The sequence below is a fragment of the Electrophorus electricus genome, chromosome 8 (genome assembly GCF_041902795.1).
Source record: "Electrophorus electricus isolate QZ-2024a chromosome 8, ASM4190279v1, whole genome shotgun sequence".
Lineage (NCBI taxonomy): Eukaryota > Metazoa > Chordata > Actinopteri > Gymnotiformes > Gymnotidae > Electrophorus > Electrophorus electricus.
Genome location: NC_137504.1, coordinates 22,705,174 through 22,720,850, shown reverse-complemented (window position 1 = coordinate 22,720,850; position 15,677 = coordinate 22,705,174). Strand labels below are relative to the sequence as shown.

Sequence of the window (15,677 nt, the reverse complement as noted above, 5' to 3'; positions counted from 1 at the left end):
TTTTTTAAATGTATAATTTATTTAACTTCTGATCTTTGCTAACAGTAGGCCTTCTGGCTATGTAACTCATTTTGTAATCGATTATTAAGATCAGTTGCATACCTCTGACTTGTCCTAGAGAACATGAGCCTGAACAGTGGATCAGGTAATAAACCCCTCTGCCTTTGAGTGCCGGCGGCACTTATTAAATGCACATTAAAGTAAACGAGAGCAACAGTAATAACCATGTACGTTCTGTTTCTGTTAAATGTGGAAACCAGTGGAGGTGAAATTCCCCAGCCCATCCTGCACACCTGCAGCCTCGCAGATGTGACGCAATGATACTGACCACTTCAAGAAATGCCGCAGAACGTAGATCCAAAGTCAGTGAGACTCAGATCTCCACAGTCTGGAGGTTTAAACTGGGTATTTCCCTCTAGTCTTAAAAGAGAGGTTAGGCAGTATTACAGCTGCCTTATTATGGGGTCCTCACATGCCAGTGAAGCTCAGCGTATGATGGCTTTTAGCCACTGGGCTCCCAGCACTACCGTCATCAGGACTGCCCATACGAGATGGTAGATTGCTTACTGATACTTGAACGGAACAGCTTTGGGGGATTTACAGTTTGGGAAAGGAAATGAGATCCAAATGAATCAATCAGAGCAGGCCCTTGCGTCTCATGTACCCCAGTCAGACCACTCCCTAAGTGAAGAAACCCAAATCTGGGTTGAAAGGTCACACAGGATGCTCTCTCATGAGTTACCTAAACGGGGCAATTATGAAGCTAGCCCCGCAGGAAACGATACCCACTGTCCTCAGTGTCTCAGGTGGTTGGCAGGAAGTAGGTCTCATTACTATGGTGGCGAGGGCTGAATCACCTATAGAGCGGTAGGTAGGGCAAAGACGCCATTGGCTCGTGCTGCAGCGTGGAGCAGTGCATGTTGCGGAGGTGGACATTTCACATTGCCACCTGCTGCTCTGGGAACAGAGAACATGGTCATGTTTGTGGCAACAGAACATGACACTGAAACCTCAAAAAAAAACCTAAACCAACCTACCCTACAAATACAACAAACCAAGGCCCCACCCACCCCAAGTCCCCAAATAACATAAATAAAAGGTGGCTGGAAGTGTGATGGACCATTAGGCAATGCTTGCTTGCATGCGTCACGTCTGCTTTCAAGATTTTTCTGTGAGTGTGCATGTGTGCAGGGAAGGGTTGTTTCTTTGTTTTGTTTTGTATTTACGCCTGTATTACTGTGATAAATTTCCTGAAGTAGCTTTTGCTTTGGTTCTGTATGTAGTTAAAGAATATGGGTTTAGGAGCACAGTGCTGTAAAGCTCTACCTGCTGAGGAGAGATGTGCCAGTAACCTCTTTTCAGCTCTCTTATGAAGGACAAATGATCTAACCATGAAGTTTCATTTTAAAAACAGTCGAGGGAGTGAGTGCATCAATCGAGATGTTGTCTCTACTCGTGAGACAAACAGAGAAAAAGAGAGAAAGTGAGGTAAGGATGTATAAGAGTATTGAAACTTTGAATGGTTATATGCAAAAAGTTTTTTTTGTTTTTTTTTTCATTAAAGATCTTTGAGGAGAAAAGAGCCAGCGTGAGAGAGGTAGACAAACACTTCCAACAAGTGCAGCTTCTGTCAGATCCTCCAACTCCCACACTGTAGAGCTGTTCCTGAGATTCCATAAACTAAGCTGGTGAAGGCATCAGTGAGGCTACTCTGGCTCGAGCCTTCTCCTGTATTCTTCCACATCTCTTGTTCCATCTGGAGGGTCTGGGACCTTTTGGATGACATCTTCTGCTTGGTTCTTGGATCTGTATACATCTCTGCAGCAAATGTTAGAAGTCATGCTTCCACCTTTTCTGCACCAACAACACTGAACAGCCTGTTCGCTGGCCCTCAGAAACACTGTTTGGCCCACAGATGCGCTCTCAATAAAATGGCACGTTATCAGCCCTGCCCGGTCCACTAAGTGGCCACCAGGGTCGCGAGAAAGCTCAACAGCTCTGAAAGGGAGACTGACTGGGCTCCACGCGTAATCATGCTAAACAACATTAGCGTTCCTCCTCCGTTCCTGGTCCGCGTCTGAAAGGCGTAGGTGCCCGCGAGCAAGCTTGGCGCCATCAGTGTCGCGCGTTATTTACAATTCATTTAACCCACCACCATACCTCCTCTTTCTCATGCCATCTTCACCACCACCATCGTCATCATTATCGTCCCACTCTGCAATCGCGACTGTGGGGTCTTTCTCATTGTGGAAAATAATGTGTGTGTGAGTGTGAGAGAGAGAGAGAGAGAGAGAGAGTGAGAGAGTGTTAGCCAGGCTGAGTGAGGAGGAGGAGGAAGAAGAGGAGGGAGGGGGGGGGGCAGACTGATTCAGAGATGTGGGGGCTGTGTGAGTGCAGCACTACAGTGAATCACCGGCATCTTATCCAATATCTCTCTCCCCTTATTCTATCATTCCAAATATCATGTCAACCATTCACCCTGTTTGTGGATGGATGAAGAGAGGGGGTGGGATGGAAGGAGGAAGAGGGAGAGGGGAAGGACAGAATGGACAGCTGCATGCAGGTAGCGAGCAGGAATGGACTCCGGCAAGATGAGGAGGCATTGGGGCAGGCTTTTGTTGGAAGACGACGAATCCAGCCGAAAAATAAACAAATATATTATCGTAAAAACACAGAAAAGTGTTCACCTCATCATTGCTAGTTTGCTGGTTTGAGCGCTGTTGATGACACAGCCAGCTGTAGCTGCGACTCGAAGGGCCACATTCATAAAACATACTGCCAGATTTAATGCGACGTTAGCAGCAAATAGCACCACAGTAACACGTTTGTTCATTCATAAATGTGGACTGCCAGTGAAGGCTGGTCTACCTTTTGTTTGTTAGATGGTGTTAAAGCATTTTGTCCTAATTTACATATGAGGAGATAAGAGCCAGCATGAGAGTTAGACAACACTCTCAACAAGTAGAGCTTCTTTCAGATCCTCTAACTCCCACACTGCAGAGATTTTCCTGAACTACTATAAACTATAAGCTTGTGGAGGTATCAGTTAGCAATTTATAAAAGAACAAAATACCACCTGAACCTGTCTGATGGTACATTTTGCAGTATTAGATGTGTATTAGATGATCTTCTCTCTAAGAATGTTTGGTCACATGCAAATCAACAAAATTCTGCACACGCAACTATTTAGCTGATTCAGTAAAATGCAGTTATATGGCACATTTTTTGGCCTGTTTGGAATGAGGATGATGGCAAACTCTGCAGCCGTCAGAGTGCACGAAGGTGACTTGCTTGAGCAGGATCTCAGAATGCCATGAACTTTTGCCATAAAAATTGCATTTACAGAGGAAGAAACTATATGCTTAAAATGAATAGAGGTTAGTAGTTGGTATAGTGTAGCGGGTAACAATGTTGCTGTTTATGTAGAGAACCAGGGTTCGGTCCCTTATCTGGGCAAATGTAATATGCAAATGTAATATTCTAAGTCCCTGTGGATAAGAGTGTCTCTCAAATGTGTTAAATGTATCTGCTGATGTGGACCTTTGTATATGTATGACCTCCTTTCCACCTTGAGCACAGGTGAAGTTACAGCAGCAGTAAAGTTGCACCAATTATCACCACAGTGACTTTATAAAAATAAAGGGTACAATTTACATTTACCTGACAGTTTTATCCAAAGCCACTTACAATCATGACTGAGTAAAACTTAAGCAATTGAGGGTTAAGGGCCTTGCTCAGCAGCCCAACAGTGGCAACTTGGCAGTGGTGGGGCTTGAACCAGCAACCTTCTGATTACAACTGAAGTACGTTAACCACTGAACTACCACTGCCATTTAAGAGCCGTAGCACAGATGCCGTCGGATTTTATGAATCTGGGCACACAGACGCTCGTTGGTGCAAAAACTGGCATTGCTTTTTGGGTGGGAAGGAGGCCATCGCTCTGCTCTCGGTCATTCACAACGACATTAACTGCGCACTCCAGCTGTCGCGCGAGTTCAGCTGGCTGCGTGGACAGCAACTCACAAAGACGCGGCGAGAAAATGCGTGCTCGCTCGAGCCCTTCACGGGTGACAAGCTAGTTACCGGGCAGACGGGAACTGGCCTGATGTCTAAAATGGGTGTATTGTAGACGTTAGTCCAATGGTTTACATGCCAGGAGGGCAAAAAAAATAATCATGTGCACGGAATTAGAGGTGTTGGTTTAAAGGGTGAAATTTCTGTGTTTGCCTGAAAACTCGCATAGCCGAAACAGAGCAGGCAGGTGGGGGCAGTGATATCTGGATAGTTGAACCTTTCTTTAGAAAAGTAGATGAAACATGTTAGCCTCAAAGGTGGAGTATTCCAGTGTTTGGATTTAGTTTGGATTTCCATAGATTCTTTTTGTAGACATGAAATTCATCACAAGTCCAGATGATCACTGTTCTAGTCTTTTTAGGTACAGAACATGAAACTTTACCAGAGCATCATAACAATTTTAATTAAAAACAAATTACAGATAAACTTTTATGCCATGACATAGAAAATCAGGTGTTGACCAAGAACAATATATTTTTTTTTTCCATATTTAGGGGTGAAAGTTGATGTGATTTTTCCCTATATGTGCAATTATTCTTCACAGCTACACCCAAACGATTTCAAATTAAACATCAACGAAAGTAATGCACTTTCAAAGAAACGGTTAAAGACAACATTCAAGAATATAAAGAAAATGCTTCAAATTAAGCCGTTGAATTCTCTTTTAAAAATATAACTGTTGAGTAGTTCTCTTCCAAAGAGATAAGAGTTAAATTAAAGATTGCTTCATTTCAAACATAGGCACATAAATTCTTTAATATCTGAGGCTTTGAGAGAGGCTTCGATCTGGCAGCCATCTTTATAACTGAGCTGAGGCACAGGATGTGGCTAACTCTCCAGGACTGGATATATGTAAACAAAAGCACTGAAGTCTAAAGGGTCTGTACCCACCCCAACCACTTGGGGTGGTCTTCAGTCAGCAAAGTAAAGAAGGATCTTAAGAGTGATTTTCATTCCCCACTGTCCTGATAGAAGAGCCAAAGATACATACCAGCGTTCCTGAACACAGGTCACAAATGTATGTCAGAAGTGTTTCTTATAATAGAGGTTTCTTTGGCATACTCACTACAACAAACTAAAAACAAAATATGTATGATTACTGCTGTATCACACATCTGATTATTAGGGTGCTCCATGAAAACACTATTTGACTGGGGGTCACTCCCTAACAAAACAAAAAAAAGATTTCAGTTTCGATATAGTAACTTATCTAATTCTGCAAATCGGAAAATAAACACCTTCAGCCAGTACTCAATTCCGGACCAAAAGCGAAACCCTCTATGAGACCTTCCTCGGGTTGCTGGCGTTTCAGCCCTGCACCCCTTCCGACAGTTTGCACCCATTCACAGCCGTTTGCATGTGTGCTCAATGAGAATTCCACTCAAATGCAAAACAGCTTCGCTCCCCACGCCATGCAGACGTTCATGTTGCATATACTACACCATCAGGTGCTACGTGGGGAGTGGATGCAGAATCAAAAAGGTATGTCAAGATTTTGAGACCTCAAATTATGCGATGGCAACGGTCCAAACGAGGAACAAAAAGACCTGCTCTGTGCTGGACAGACGTGCAGCACAGAGGTTCAGCAGTAGAAACCTTTCCTTTGCTCTGGGTTTTTTAAAGATCTTTTTTTATAGTCGGGATTAGTGTGAGGATTTATTCCAAGGCCGGGGGGTGCCCACCGTGTTTGCAGGGCACGTCAATCTAACGCGCACGGAACGCGCATCCGACGTTGACCAATATTGAGAAGAACGCGATATTCTTTTTTCAAGTGTAGTTACTGGTTTACAGCGTACAGGCGGAGTGACCATGTCGATGAAAGAAGGAGAGAAAAAGAAGAAGGAAAAAAAAAAAAAAGGAAAATCGGTTCCAACCCGTTCGTTTCGGTAAAAGGTGAGAAGCACATAGCGTGAAGCTCTTGCGGTCCGGGCGGCGCTTGGCAGCGAAGGAGTTTAGCTTCCCGTCGCTGTGGTTCCGAGTTCTCGCCCACGCCACCAGCTGAAGTCTCGGGCCACTCTGACGGATGGGGCCGCGCGGACCGCTCGTATTTTTAGGCTGTGCGCGTCCGCGGAGAAAGGTGACCCGCTTTCACGATGATCGATTGTCTCACCCAAGGTGCGTCCATTCCCCTCCTTTTCCCTGCCGACGTTGAAAAAGCGCTGAATAAATCAAAGAAACCGAGCGGCTTTGCGGAGGAACGCCGGCGAATTTGGCACACCGCGCCGACTCGTTTTAAACTCTGGAGCTGCTTCAAGTAAAAACGGATAAATCAAATCAAGAGAGCGCAAGAAAAACGAGAACTCTTTCTTCCCACTCTGCGCAAGGCATCCGGATATGGAAAATCCTTGGTCTCATCGTAGGTGACCGGTCGCGTTTACGGTAAGGGTTCGGACGTGCCCCACTGATTGGACCGTTACAACAGAAACGAGAGCGTCAGACGTCCCCTCTTCCTGTTCCTGAAGGGCGCTGGTCTGTGGAAGACTGCGTGAGGGGCTCCCCGGCACAGACGCGGTGGCCCACGGCCCGGCTAGGCCCCTCGCTCACGGGGTGAGGTTCAGCAGACCGGTGGATTTATTTGGATAATTGATGGCCAGACTGATGGCTGCGATGTTCTTTAGGGCCTGCACAATAAAATACAAGGGAGGGGGGCATAAAAAATAATGAGTAAGGAGAAAGAAAAGTAAAATGATGAGGTGAAGGGGTGGGGAGAGAGAGAGAGAGAGAGAGAGAGAGAGAGAGAAAGAAAGAAAGAGAGAGAAATGATTAAGCAAAGTATTGCAGGTAATTCATCAAACTGTTTTACACACCTGTGGTCCTCAGAACCCAGAAAAAACACCCACACAGTAATCCATCTCTCTCTCTCTCTCCCTCTCACCCCCACCCTACCTCCTTGCGTCCACTTATGTTTTTCAGGGCAGGAACAAACACAAAAATACACAAAAAAACCACAGTTTTGACGAATTTATCCTGCAGCAGAAAGTGCACTGCATGTTTGGCTACAAACTGCATTAAAGCTAAGCAGGACACAGTAGATGGGGACAGCTCACAGCATCCCACACGCCATTGGCACACGCCTGGGTCCTCTTCCGTCCTGCCCTGATCAGATCAGAGCTGCTGTCCTGCTGGCCCACGCAGGATAATAGGAGCTAATTACTACATGCATTAGAGTTAACCACAGCCCACACACACGCACACACACACACACACACTTAGGCCAGCATGAACACACAAACACGAACGCTCAGCAGTGCAGGCACACGTGCCCCGCACAAAAACATGTACATACACGCGCGCGCGCACACAATCATATTCCAACAACCTGACAAGTCTCTCCTTTCACTTTCACACACAACCCAAACAGAATCCTTCAAAAGGCTGACTGCTTTCATCTTTAATTGTGAGCTCAAAAGCTGCTGTTCCTTCCTCCTGTCTTATCGTGTTACACACACCCACACGGACACCCACACCCACACCCCTTTCCAACAGCCAAACTGAATTAGATGCATCCTTAAACATATATGGAACTAAATCATCATCATTTCCTCTTAACAGCCAGTACCTTCCCAATTCCACTTGTTTTGGGTGGGAGGGCGGCGCTCGAAATTGCATTTCGGTTCCGCTTCTGAACCCTTTGTAAGAATGACTGCTATTAAAATCGCTGCTGCCTGGTCACCATTACTTCATGTTTTGGAACCAACGAAAACCCGAATAGAAACGGAGCCACAGCGATGACCGGGCCATGAGCAAGAACCAATGCAGGCTTCACCATACAAAGACATTCCACCCCACAGCGTTGCGTGAACACGAATGGGACAGACGCGGGCGTCCTTACCTGGGCGGTACGTACTACGAGCTGCTCGTTGGTGGTGAGGGCCAGCAGGTACTCCTGCAGAACGCCCTGCTCCTGGAGGAAAGAGAAAGAGACGCCGTTACTCCCGCCGACAAGCTGCCACGTGGGCACAAACCTCTAAACCAGATTAAAGGCTCGACTGGACAGCCGCTCAAAAGGTCAACAGGAGAGACAGCGGGCGTTCCAGCAACCCAGTTTGCTGCTTCGGAAGTCGAGTGTGCGCAGGGGGAGGCGGCTACCGAGGACCACGGCTGAGGTGCTTGCGACCGGCGATGTTATTTATTTATTTATTTTTACACGCAAGGACTCCAAAGCAGGAGTGGGATGGGGGAAAACGTCCCGCAGGAGACCAGAGCCCGGGCCTCGGGACTGTACTGGCAGAGGCGTGCCGGCCGCGGCGTCGTCCACGCCAACAAAGTTTGGGTGAGAAAATCAAAAATATTATCGTGTGCAGAATTATGGCCAGAAATGATAGGTTGCAAACGTGACCGCAATATGCAAGTGATTTGACTGCATCTTAGTGGGGGAGTGATGGCGATAGCGAGTCTTAATTCTGGAAAATAAAATGCTAGAATTAAAGAAAAAGAAAAATACTGGTTGTGTGTACATTTGCCCAGTAGTTACTATAACATTTAACAACACAGATTGCTTCAGAGACGTACAGCTGTTACTCATCATTTGTACGTTTTCAGCTGTCTATGCCAGTGCATTTCTCTGCAGGCATGACCGATCTACCGGAAGGGCGGTCATATGTAACGCTATTTCTTGGTTTCATTTCTGTGTACTCCAACATTCTTCGCCAGACTGAATATCTATATTGTAATTTTCTGATGTGGCAATGTAAAAACATACATTTGCAGTTAATTAGTAATGTTGGGTTTGTATAGTCTATAATTAAAGGCAGTCTTCTCTACCGTATAAATGATTAACTAACCATAGATTAGAATGCTTGTACAAAGTTTAAAGAGAGGTGAAGCCATGCAAACAGATGGGTGGCAGCAGTACGCGACACAGGCAAACCATGTTGGGATCTTCAGGGCTCGACCGGACCTGAAGGCGCTCAGTGAATTTGTGATCGACGGTAATGCCAGCGGTGAACGCGGACGAGGAGCTGGGGGGGGAGAGGAAGAGGGGCCGGCCCACGACTCCGGATCGTAACCACGACAGCACGCCATAGCAAAAGCCACACACCCACTTAGGCTAACGGCGATCCATGCTGTGTTAAAGTCAAGGCAGCAAACTGCGGCCTGCTCGGCAGCGCTAATCTCACACTCGAATGAGGATCAAAATAGCTATGGGCTTTATTGTGTGCTTTGCATTCCAGGCTGCCACGTGGCCCAGGTTTAGGGCACGGTCGAAAGGGCACAGATTCTCCTGCTGCCTCCGTATAGAGCGCTATAAAGTTCCACACATTAATAACATTTTTCAACTTTGACGGTTTAATATCGATCCACTTATTTTGTAGAAGAGATAAGTGATTATCGAACTTGGTGAGAGGATAGGATTATTAAAAAAAATAATAAAAAAAGCTTTGACTGACAACACACTGATCACACACACACACACACGTGCACATTTCCTAGACATGAGCTCATATTTTATTTATTGAATGAGAACATGCATCTTTTGTAGTTTTGCTGGTTCTGATGATGCAAATTGCACATTTTTCTCTAACAGAACACACCGACACAGTGAGGGAGTAGAAACTGTGTGTGAGTTTTGCATGCGTCATTACTATAAGCACCTGCTTTAGTCTACATACTGTGAAAATGTGCTGCTGCCCTCTAACGGCATAGACACTCTCTCTCTCACACTCAGTTCCTTTTGTCTCATTCACACACAGATGGCTCCTTAGTCAAACAGTACAAGTTGACCAGGTGAGTGTATGATACCCTGATTTGTTTTATGTGCTCATCTGGAGTTGTGGTGCTGCTCCCAGGAGACAGACACACACACACACACAGACACACACAGACACACACAGACACACACAGACACACACAGACACACACAGACACACACAGACACACACACACACACACAGACACACACAGACACACACAGACACACACAGACACACACAGACACACACAGACACACACAGACACACACACACACACCATCTGCAAATCATGTAAATGTATGATACTCACTAATGTACACTTTAGCAGTGCATCAGCTTTAGAAAAGAACCACATGGGTTGAAATGGACCGTTTGAAATAGACTGCTGCTAAAGATACTCTGTTACTCACCATGGCCTTGGCCTCTGCGATGAAGAAGAGCTCGGTGAGGGCACGGTGGAGGGGTAGAAGGACCGTGATGCTGGTGGGGTCGTGACTCAAGCCACTTTCCATACTGATGAAGAGATGCCACAGGGGTCGCAGCAGAGTCAGATCACAGCTCCTAACACACACAGAGCCAATCATCAGCCTTTACCCAGCAGCGCCGCGCCTCAGAAAGGCATCATTCACAGCCACAGCTGGCCATTTGCACGGCCCGATTCTCCTGCCTCAGCCATTCGACACCACAGACCATAATATCCTCATCTTAGATCATCGTACGCACACGCGCACACAGCTGAGTTTAGAGCTTGGAGTCCATACAGCATGGAAAACATGCAAATTGTCTCACTGGCATGTGACCTTGTTGTCATGGCAACAATCAAGAGAGGAAGCATGTGGCCCGTGTTTTATGCAAAAGCTTTGTAAATCTGAAACACAAGCGCACTCTCTCGCACACCAACAAACAAACAAAATTGCCAAGTCAGTCTTTTTTGGCCAACTGCAAATGAGGTAATGAGGTAAGCTGTGTATGTGGTCTGGATGTGGGTCTCCTCATTCATAGCTCACCACGCACCCTATAACCCAAATAGGGAACACACGATCTGCTTTCTGTGCTGCGTGGTGATGCCACAGTGTTGTAATGACACACACACACAAAGTTCAGGCAGCCCGAGCAAGAATTTAGGTTGCTGCCTGAGGTTGCTGCTGTGCTGCATCTGTCGTCCTCAGAGTGCACGGCCAACCTGACAGAATCAGACTCTGAGAGGGCGGGGCTACTTTGGCACTCCCAGGAGGAGGGGCCTGAGCTAGGAGAGGCAGGACTTAAACAAAAAAATTATATTACACCTTATACTCCAGTATAATTAGTGCAGGGCTCTGCAATGAAGTAGATCACATTCATTTGCAGGATCTTGGCATTAAAGGCAGTGGATAAAAACACATTTGAACTCCGTACTAAATCTAGCAAGAGTATGTAGTCATTATTCCTCTCACAGTTTAAAATGTTACAGGCTTAATTCTGAAAGCTTAAAGCACTGAAGTCACCACTGATAATGAGGTGTTCTACAGGACCTTCCTGTACACAAGGAAGAGTACAACTAGGTAAACACAGCAAGGCCACGTTTGGGGAGCACCACATCACTGTGCCGCAGGTGTGCAGGGCTGTCCAACTGCGTCTTCTCTTTAAATAAACATTTCTTAAGCTTTTTGGTGAGGGAAGACAAGGGAGGAGAGTCAAGGGAGGACAAGACTAAGTATAAATATTTAAATCTCTTGTGAGGTTTTTTTTTTTATCATCCATTTGTTACTTGTAACGTGGACGCCTTCTGCTTTGGCCATGTTGTAACTAAATATGGTCATGTGAAGAAGGTTCCAGAAACTGTACTGAGCTGTGAGTCAATGAAATATACAGACAGAGAGCGAGAGAGATACAGAGAGAGATAACACATACCACTGAGAAGGACACTGCAGTAGCCGAAGGAGGAGGTGAATAGCCTTCAGCCGTTGGCTCCCAGTCTGCCGGCAGGCCACACCCACCTGCCACTCCCAGATGTCAGCCAATGGTAGAGCCTGGCCATCAACCAGCATCTGCTTGAGGATCTCAAAACCTGTTCACAGAAATGGAGAGAAGCCGCGCACCCGTTAGCGTGCGGACCACTCTGGTCTGAGCGAGCCATCGCACGCCCCGGCTTCTGACGTGATGAAGAGCGAACCCACGTGAAACTGAGAGGTCATCCTGGACTCTCCTTTTTTAGCCCGGTGGTTCACTTTCCACTGTTTACCTGAAAGGCTGCAGAAAGCCCGCGTTGCCAAGTTTACCTTTATCCCACTCCACCAGGAGACAAATGACTTCATGGCCCCATATAAACAAAGCATTTTTACCGTGCTTGGAAAAGTATTTGAGATTCCTGGACAGGGGAATGATTTGAGCCACAGGGCAAAGGGGTGTGAGACTTGGTTAGTTGGGTAATTAAGAGCGGCAGATGCACAGGTCAGGAGAACACACCTGCTCCTGCGCCACTAATGACTGCAGTAATCAATCACACACTCCGGGCTTACACTCCCCACACACGCGCACAAACACACGCATAAACACACGCACACGGGAATGGAGAGAGAAAGGCTGGGGTCAGGCAATTCTGATGTAGACAGTACAGTTAACCTAGGTTACTCAAGATGTTTTACTAAATGTGCACTGAAGGAGGGGTGAATTATATATTACTGATATAGAAATTCAATCCACAGTGAGACAGATTGACAAACAGCGACAGAGAGAAAATACCGGAATGCTATCAAAACGAGTGAATGCCCACTGACCAGTCTGGAAGCGTCCGCGTTGGCCTCCGGTCACAGTGAACCTGTAGCCCCACTCCGTGTTGCTCATGTCTGATATGAACCTGTAGTACAGAGTGTCCCCTACAGGAGAAAACAAAAATGACAGTTTACATTCACACACACACACACACACACACACAGACACACACACAGACACAGACAGACACACACACACAGACACACACACACAGACACACACACACAGACACACACACACAGACACACACACACAGACACACACACACAGACACACACACACAGACACACACACACAGACACACACACACAGACACACACACACAGACACACACACACACACACACACAGACACACACACACAGACACACACACACAGACACACACACACAGACACACACACACAGACACACACACACAGACACACACACACAGACACACACACACAGACACACACACACAGACACACACACACAGACACACACACACACCTGTCAGTACAACAGTGAGACGACACTGCTCCCGTACCGCTGGGCTCTGCCCTCGGACATCTATTGTCCTGCAGATTTCAGCTCCAACCTGAACCCAACCCAACTCACACCCTCCTGTCCGGGACTTCGGAAGACCTCAAACAAGTGGACGAGGTGCGTGGGTGGATTAGGGCTGGAAGTTAAGTCCGCTACGTGGCGGGAGGGAGGGTGGGTGTGTGTGTGTGTGGGGGGGGGGGGGGTATTGCTGTTGCGAGGACAGGAGGTGGCTCAACTCACCCGGGATCTCCACGTCGGCCCACTTCTGGCCACTGAAGGTGTGCAGGTCCTGCTGGAAGTCGGCGCTGCTGGCCAACTGCAGCTCGTCACAACCCTCCTCAGTGTGGCAGCGCGAATCGAACTTCACCGCCAGGTAGAAGGCCCCGGGCACATGCACCTTGTCCTGCAGGGATGGGGGGGGTCAGAGGACCGAACACAGCTTTAACGCTCGCGCTCAAGGGCAAGGCCGGGGCCGTCTGGCATGGGAACCGTTTCTCAGCCTCCAAAGGCTTCGTTAAGCTCCTCCGACGCAACTCAAGCATGTTTTGCTACGTGTTTTACAGAATGTACGGCATCCCAACAAGCTAAAAGAAAACTCTTCAGAAATATTTAAAATCTCACACTAGGATTTCTCAGAAGCTAAGACAAAACACTTCCCTTTCGTAATTCTACTTGCCAGAGTGCTGGACAGATTGCAATATTGGGATTACCTTAGCAAATATCGCCATGGCAAATATTATGCTAATGAATTACAGAACACACCCTGCTTCCTGCAAACACCCTCAAGGTTTTCATTCCAAATCTCCCTTTTTGACTGGTGCTGTGTTCGTGGGCGGATGTACCTCAAAGTTGGTGTTGTTGTCGTACGGATGCTTGGACTCGCGGACCTGCACGGCCATTCCAGGCTCCTCCATGAACTGGCACGCTGTCAGAGAGAGACTTCCCAGCATGCTCTGGGTGCAGCCTTTCAACACTTTGTGAAGAATCTGTGTGTGGGAGGAGGAGGATGACGAGAGCAGACACACACTCGCGCACACTTTGTGTTACCACATATAGAGACGTTTTCTACCGACTGAATTGTAGCCAAATGCTGCTCCACCTTAACCCTTTGTTTAGTTACAGTTATAAGGATATAAACAGGTTTGGAGCTGAAATCAGATCAGCTGTGTACCAGGAGGACATTTTGCCCTCATTAACGAGATACGACCCCTAAACCACTGCACCCCCACGCGCTCCGGTCGCTCACCCTCTCCCACAGGGCTCTCTCTTCCAGCTGCATGAGCATGTCCAGGATGTAGGCCATGTGGGAGGCTCCGCTCAGCTCCAGGTCCTCCTCCCTGATGGGGGCGTCGTCGGGCCAGTCGGCCAGCAGCAAGGCCAGCACGTGGCGGGCGTACAGGATGCTGATGGCCTCGTTCACCTTGAACAGGTACTGCCGCACCGCCTTGTTGCTGCGCGCGTCCAGCTCCTTGTGCAGGAGGGCGGAGCTCTTGGTGCGGCGCTGCTTGGCGTAGCTGAGCTGCAGATCGCTTTCCGTCACCGTGATGAGCTTCTCCATCACCACGTTGGTCTCCTCCGCAGCGCGCTCGCAGTGGCTTGGCTTAGACTGCCGAAGAGGGTGGGGGTGGTGGAGGGCGGAGAAACGGTTTAAACCAGGGAGCTGAGCTCTGGTCGCGGGAACCTGCTGCCCTGCACTGCCTCGTGTCTGCGTCTGCGACCCGACGTCCCTGAGCCAGCTTACGAAGGGCTGGTTAATTACCGGAGGAGCCGAGTCGGGTGCGTTTGGGGGCATGGAAATCTTAAAAATGTGCAGGGCAGGGGGTCACCTGAGGTGAAAGCTGGGGCTCTTCCAGCACCAGGGATCTAGTCTCCTGATCCAGCTTTTTTTGGGGACTGTACTAATTGGGCCCAGACCCTGACACACCTGAACCAGCCAATCAACGTCAAGTGTGTCATCATGGAAGCTGGAACATGGACTGGAATCTGGTGGAGGAGAGCCTGGCTTCAAATAATTACGGATTGTAAAACGGTCAGCGTGGTTCGGGGCCCGTCCTCGACGTTTATGGTTGGACCTCATCTAGCGCGCGGCGTCTCAGAGACGTACCACGCAAGGGACGATGATCATATCCGTGTCCACGGCTTTGGCGATGCGCTCCTCGGAGCGCGGCCGCTTGGCCGGTTGCCACTTCTGCGCCAGTGTCCGGATCGCCTCGTCTGTCTTTATCACGTCTCCGTCAAATCTGGGAGAAAACGGGAGAACTGCCATTTCTGCCTTTGATGTTCACTGTACCCACCCCCCCACAAACACCCCCGTTTGTTCCATTTCACTTTCGGGGATGCAAAACGAGACTCGTCAGCCACCGTGGCGACAGCCGCGATTGTAAAAACCCCTCACCGCTTCTGCACTTCCAGGAAGAAGGAGTCAGTCCTCTTCATCTGGAGCTCATACATGGCCCTCAGGATGTGCAGCGGGGCGTTCAGGGCATCGTGGGTAAGCTGGAAACACACAAGAGTACAGTGAGGCCTGGCTGCTAGGGAGACGAAGCCTTCGATTACCTTTTATGGAAAGGAGGTGAGTAATATTCCACTAGTACTTGACATCCAATTCACTTCAAGACTGCGATCACAGCAGA

General features: G+C 47.9%; 1 protein-coding gene across 5 annotated transcripts in view; it reads right to left on the bottom strand.

Annotated features, from left to right (window-relative positions):
- Window positions 1-4,451: 4,451 nt before the first annotated feature.
- The window catches only part of zzef1 (zinc finger, ZZ-type with EF hand domain 1), a 34,919-nt gene continuing 23,693 nt past the window's right edge, over window positions 4,452-15,677 (bottom strand). For 4 of the 5 annotated variants that reach the window (XM_035526974.2, XM_035526975.2, XM_081719563.1 and 1 more), the window contains 10 exons: window positions 15,440-15,540; window positions 15,149-15,284; window positions 14,291-14,650; window positions 13,887-14,030; window positions 13,285-13,447; window positions 12,524-12,622; window positions 11,658-11,814; window positions 10,178-10,328; window positions 7,907-7,978; window positions 4,452-6,695 (listed from right to left, as the gene is read on the bottom strand). In XM_035526974.2, coding sequence (XP_035382867.1) covers window positions 6,615-6,695; window positions 7,907-7,978; window positions 10,178-10,328; window positions 11,658-11,814; window positions 12,524-12,622; window positions 13,285-13,447; window positions 13,887-14,030; window positions 14,291-14,650; window positions 15,149-15,284; window positions 15,440-15,540 — 1,464 coding nt within the window. In that variant the 3' untranslated portion in view covers window positions 4,452-6,614. Of the gene's footprint in view, window positions 6,696-7,906; window positions 7,979-10,177; window positions 10,329-11,657; window positions 11,815-12,523; window positions 12,623-13,284; window positions 13,448-13,886; window positions 14,031-14,290; window positions 14,651-15,148; window positions 15,304-15,439; window positions 15,541-15,677 lie in introns of those variants that run through there. The other variant, XM_081719565.1, reaches the window with a different exon arrangement.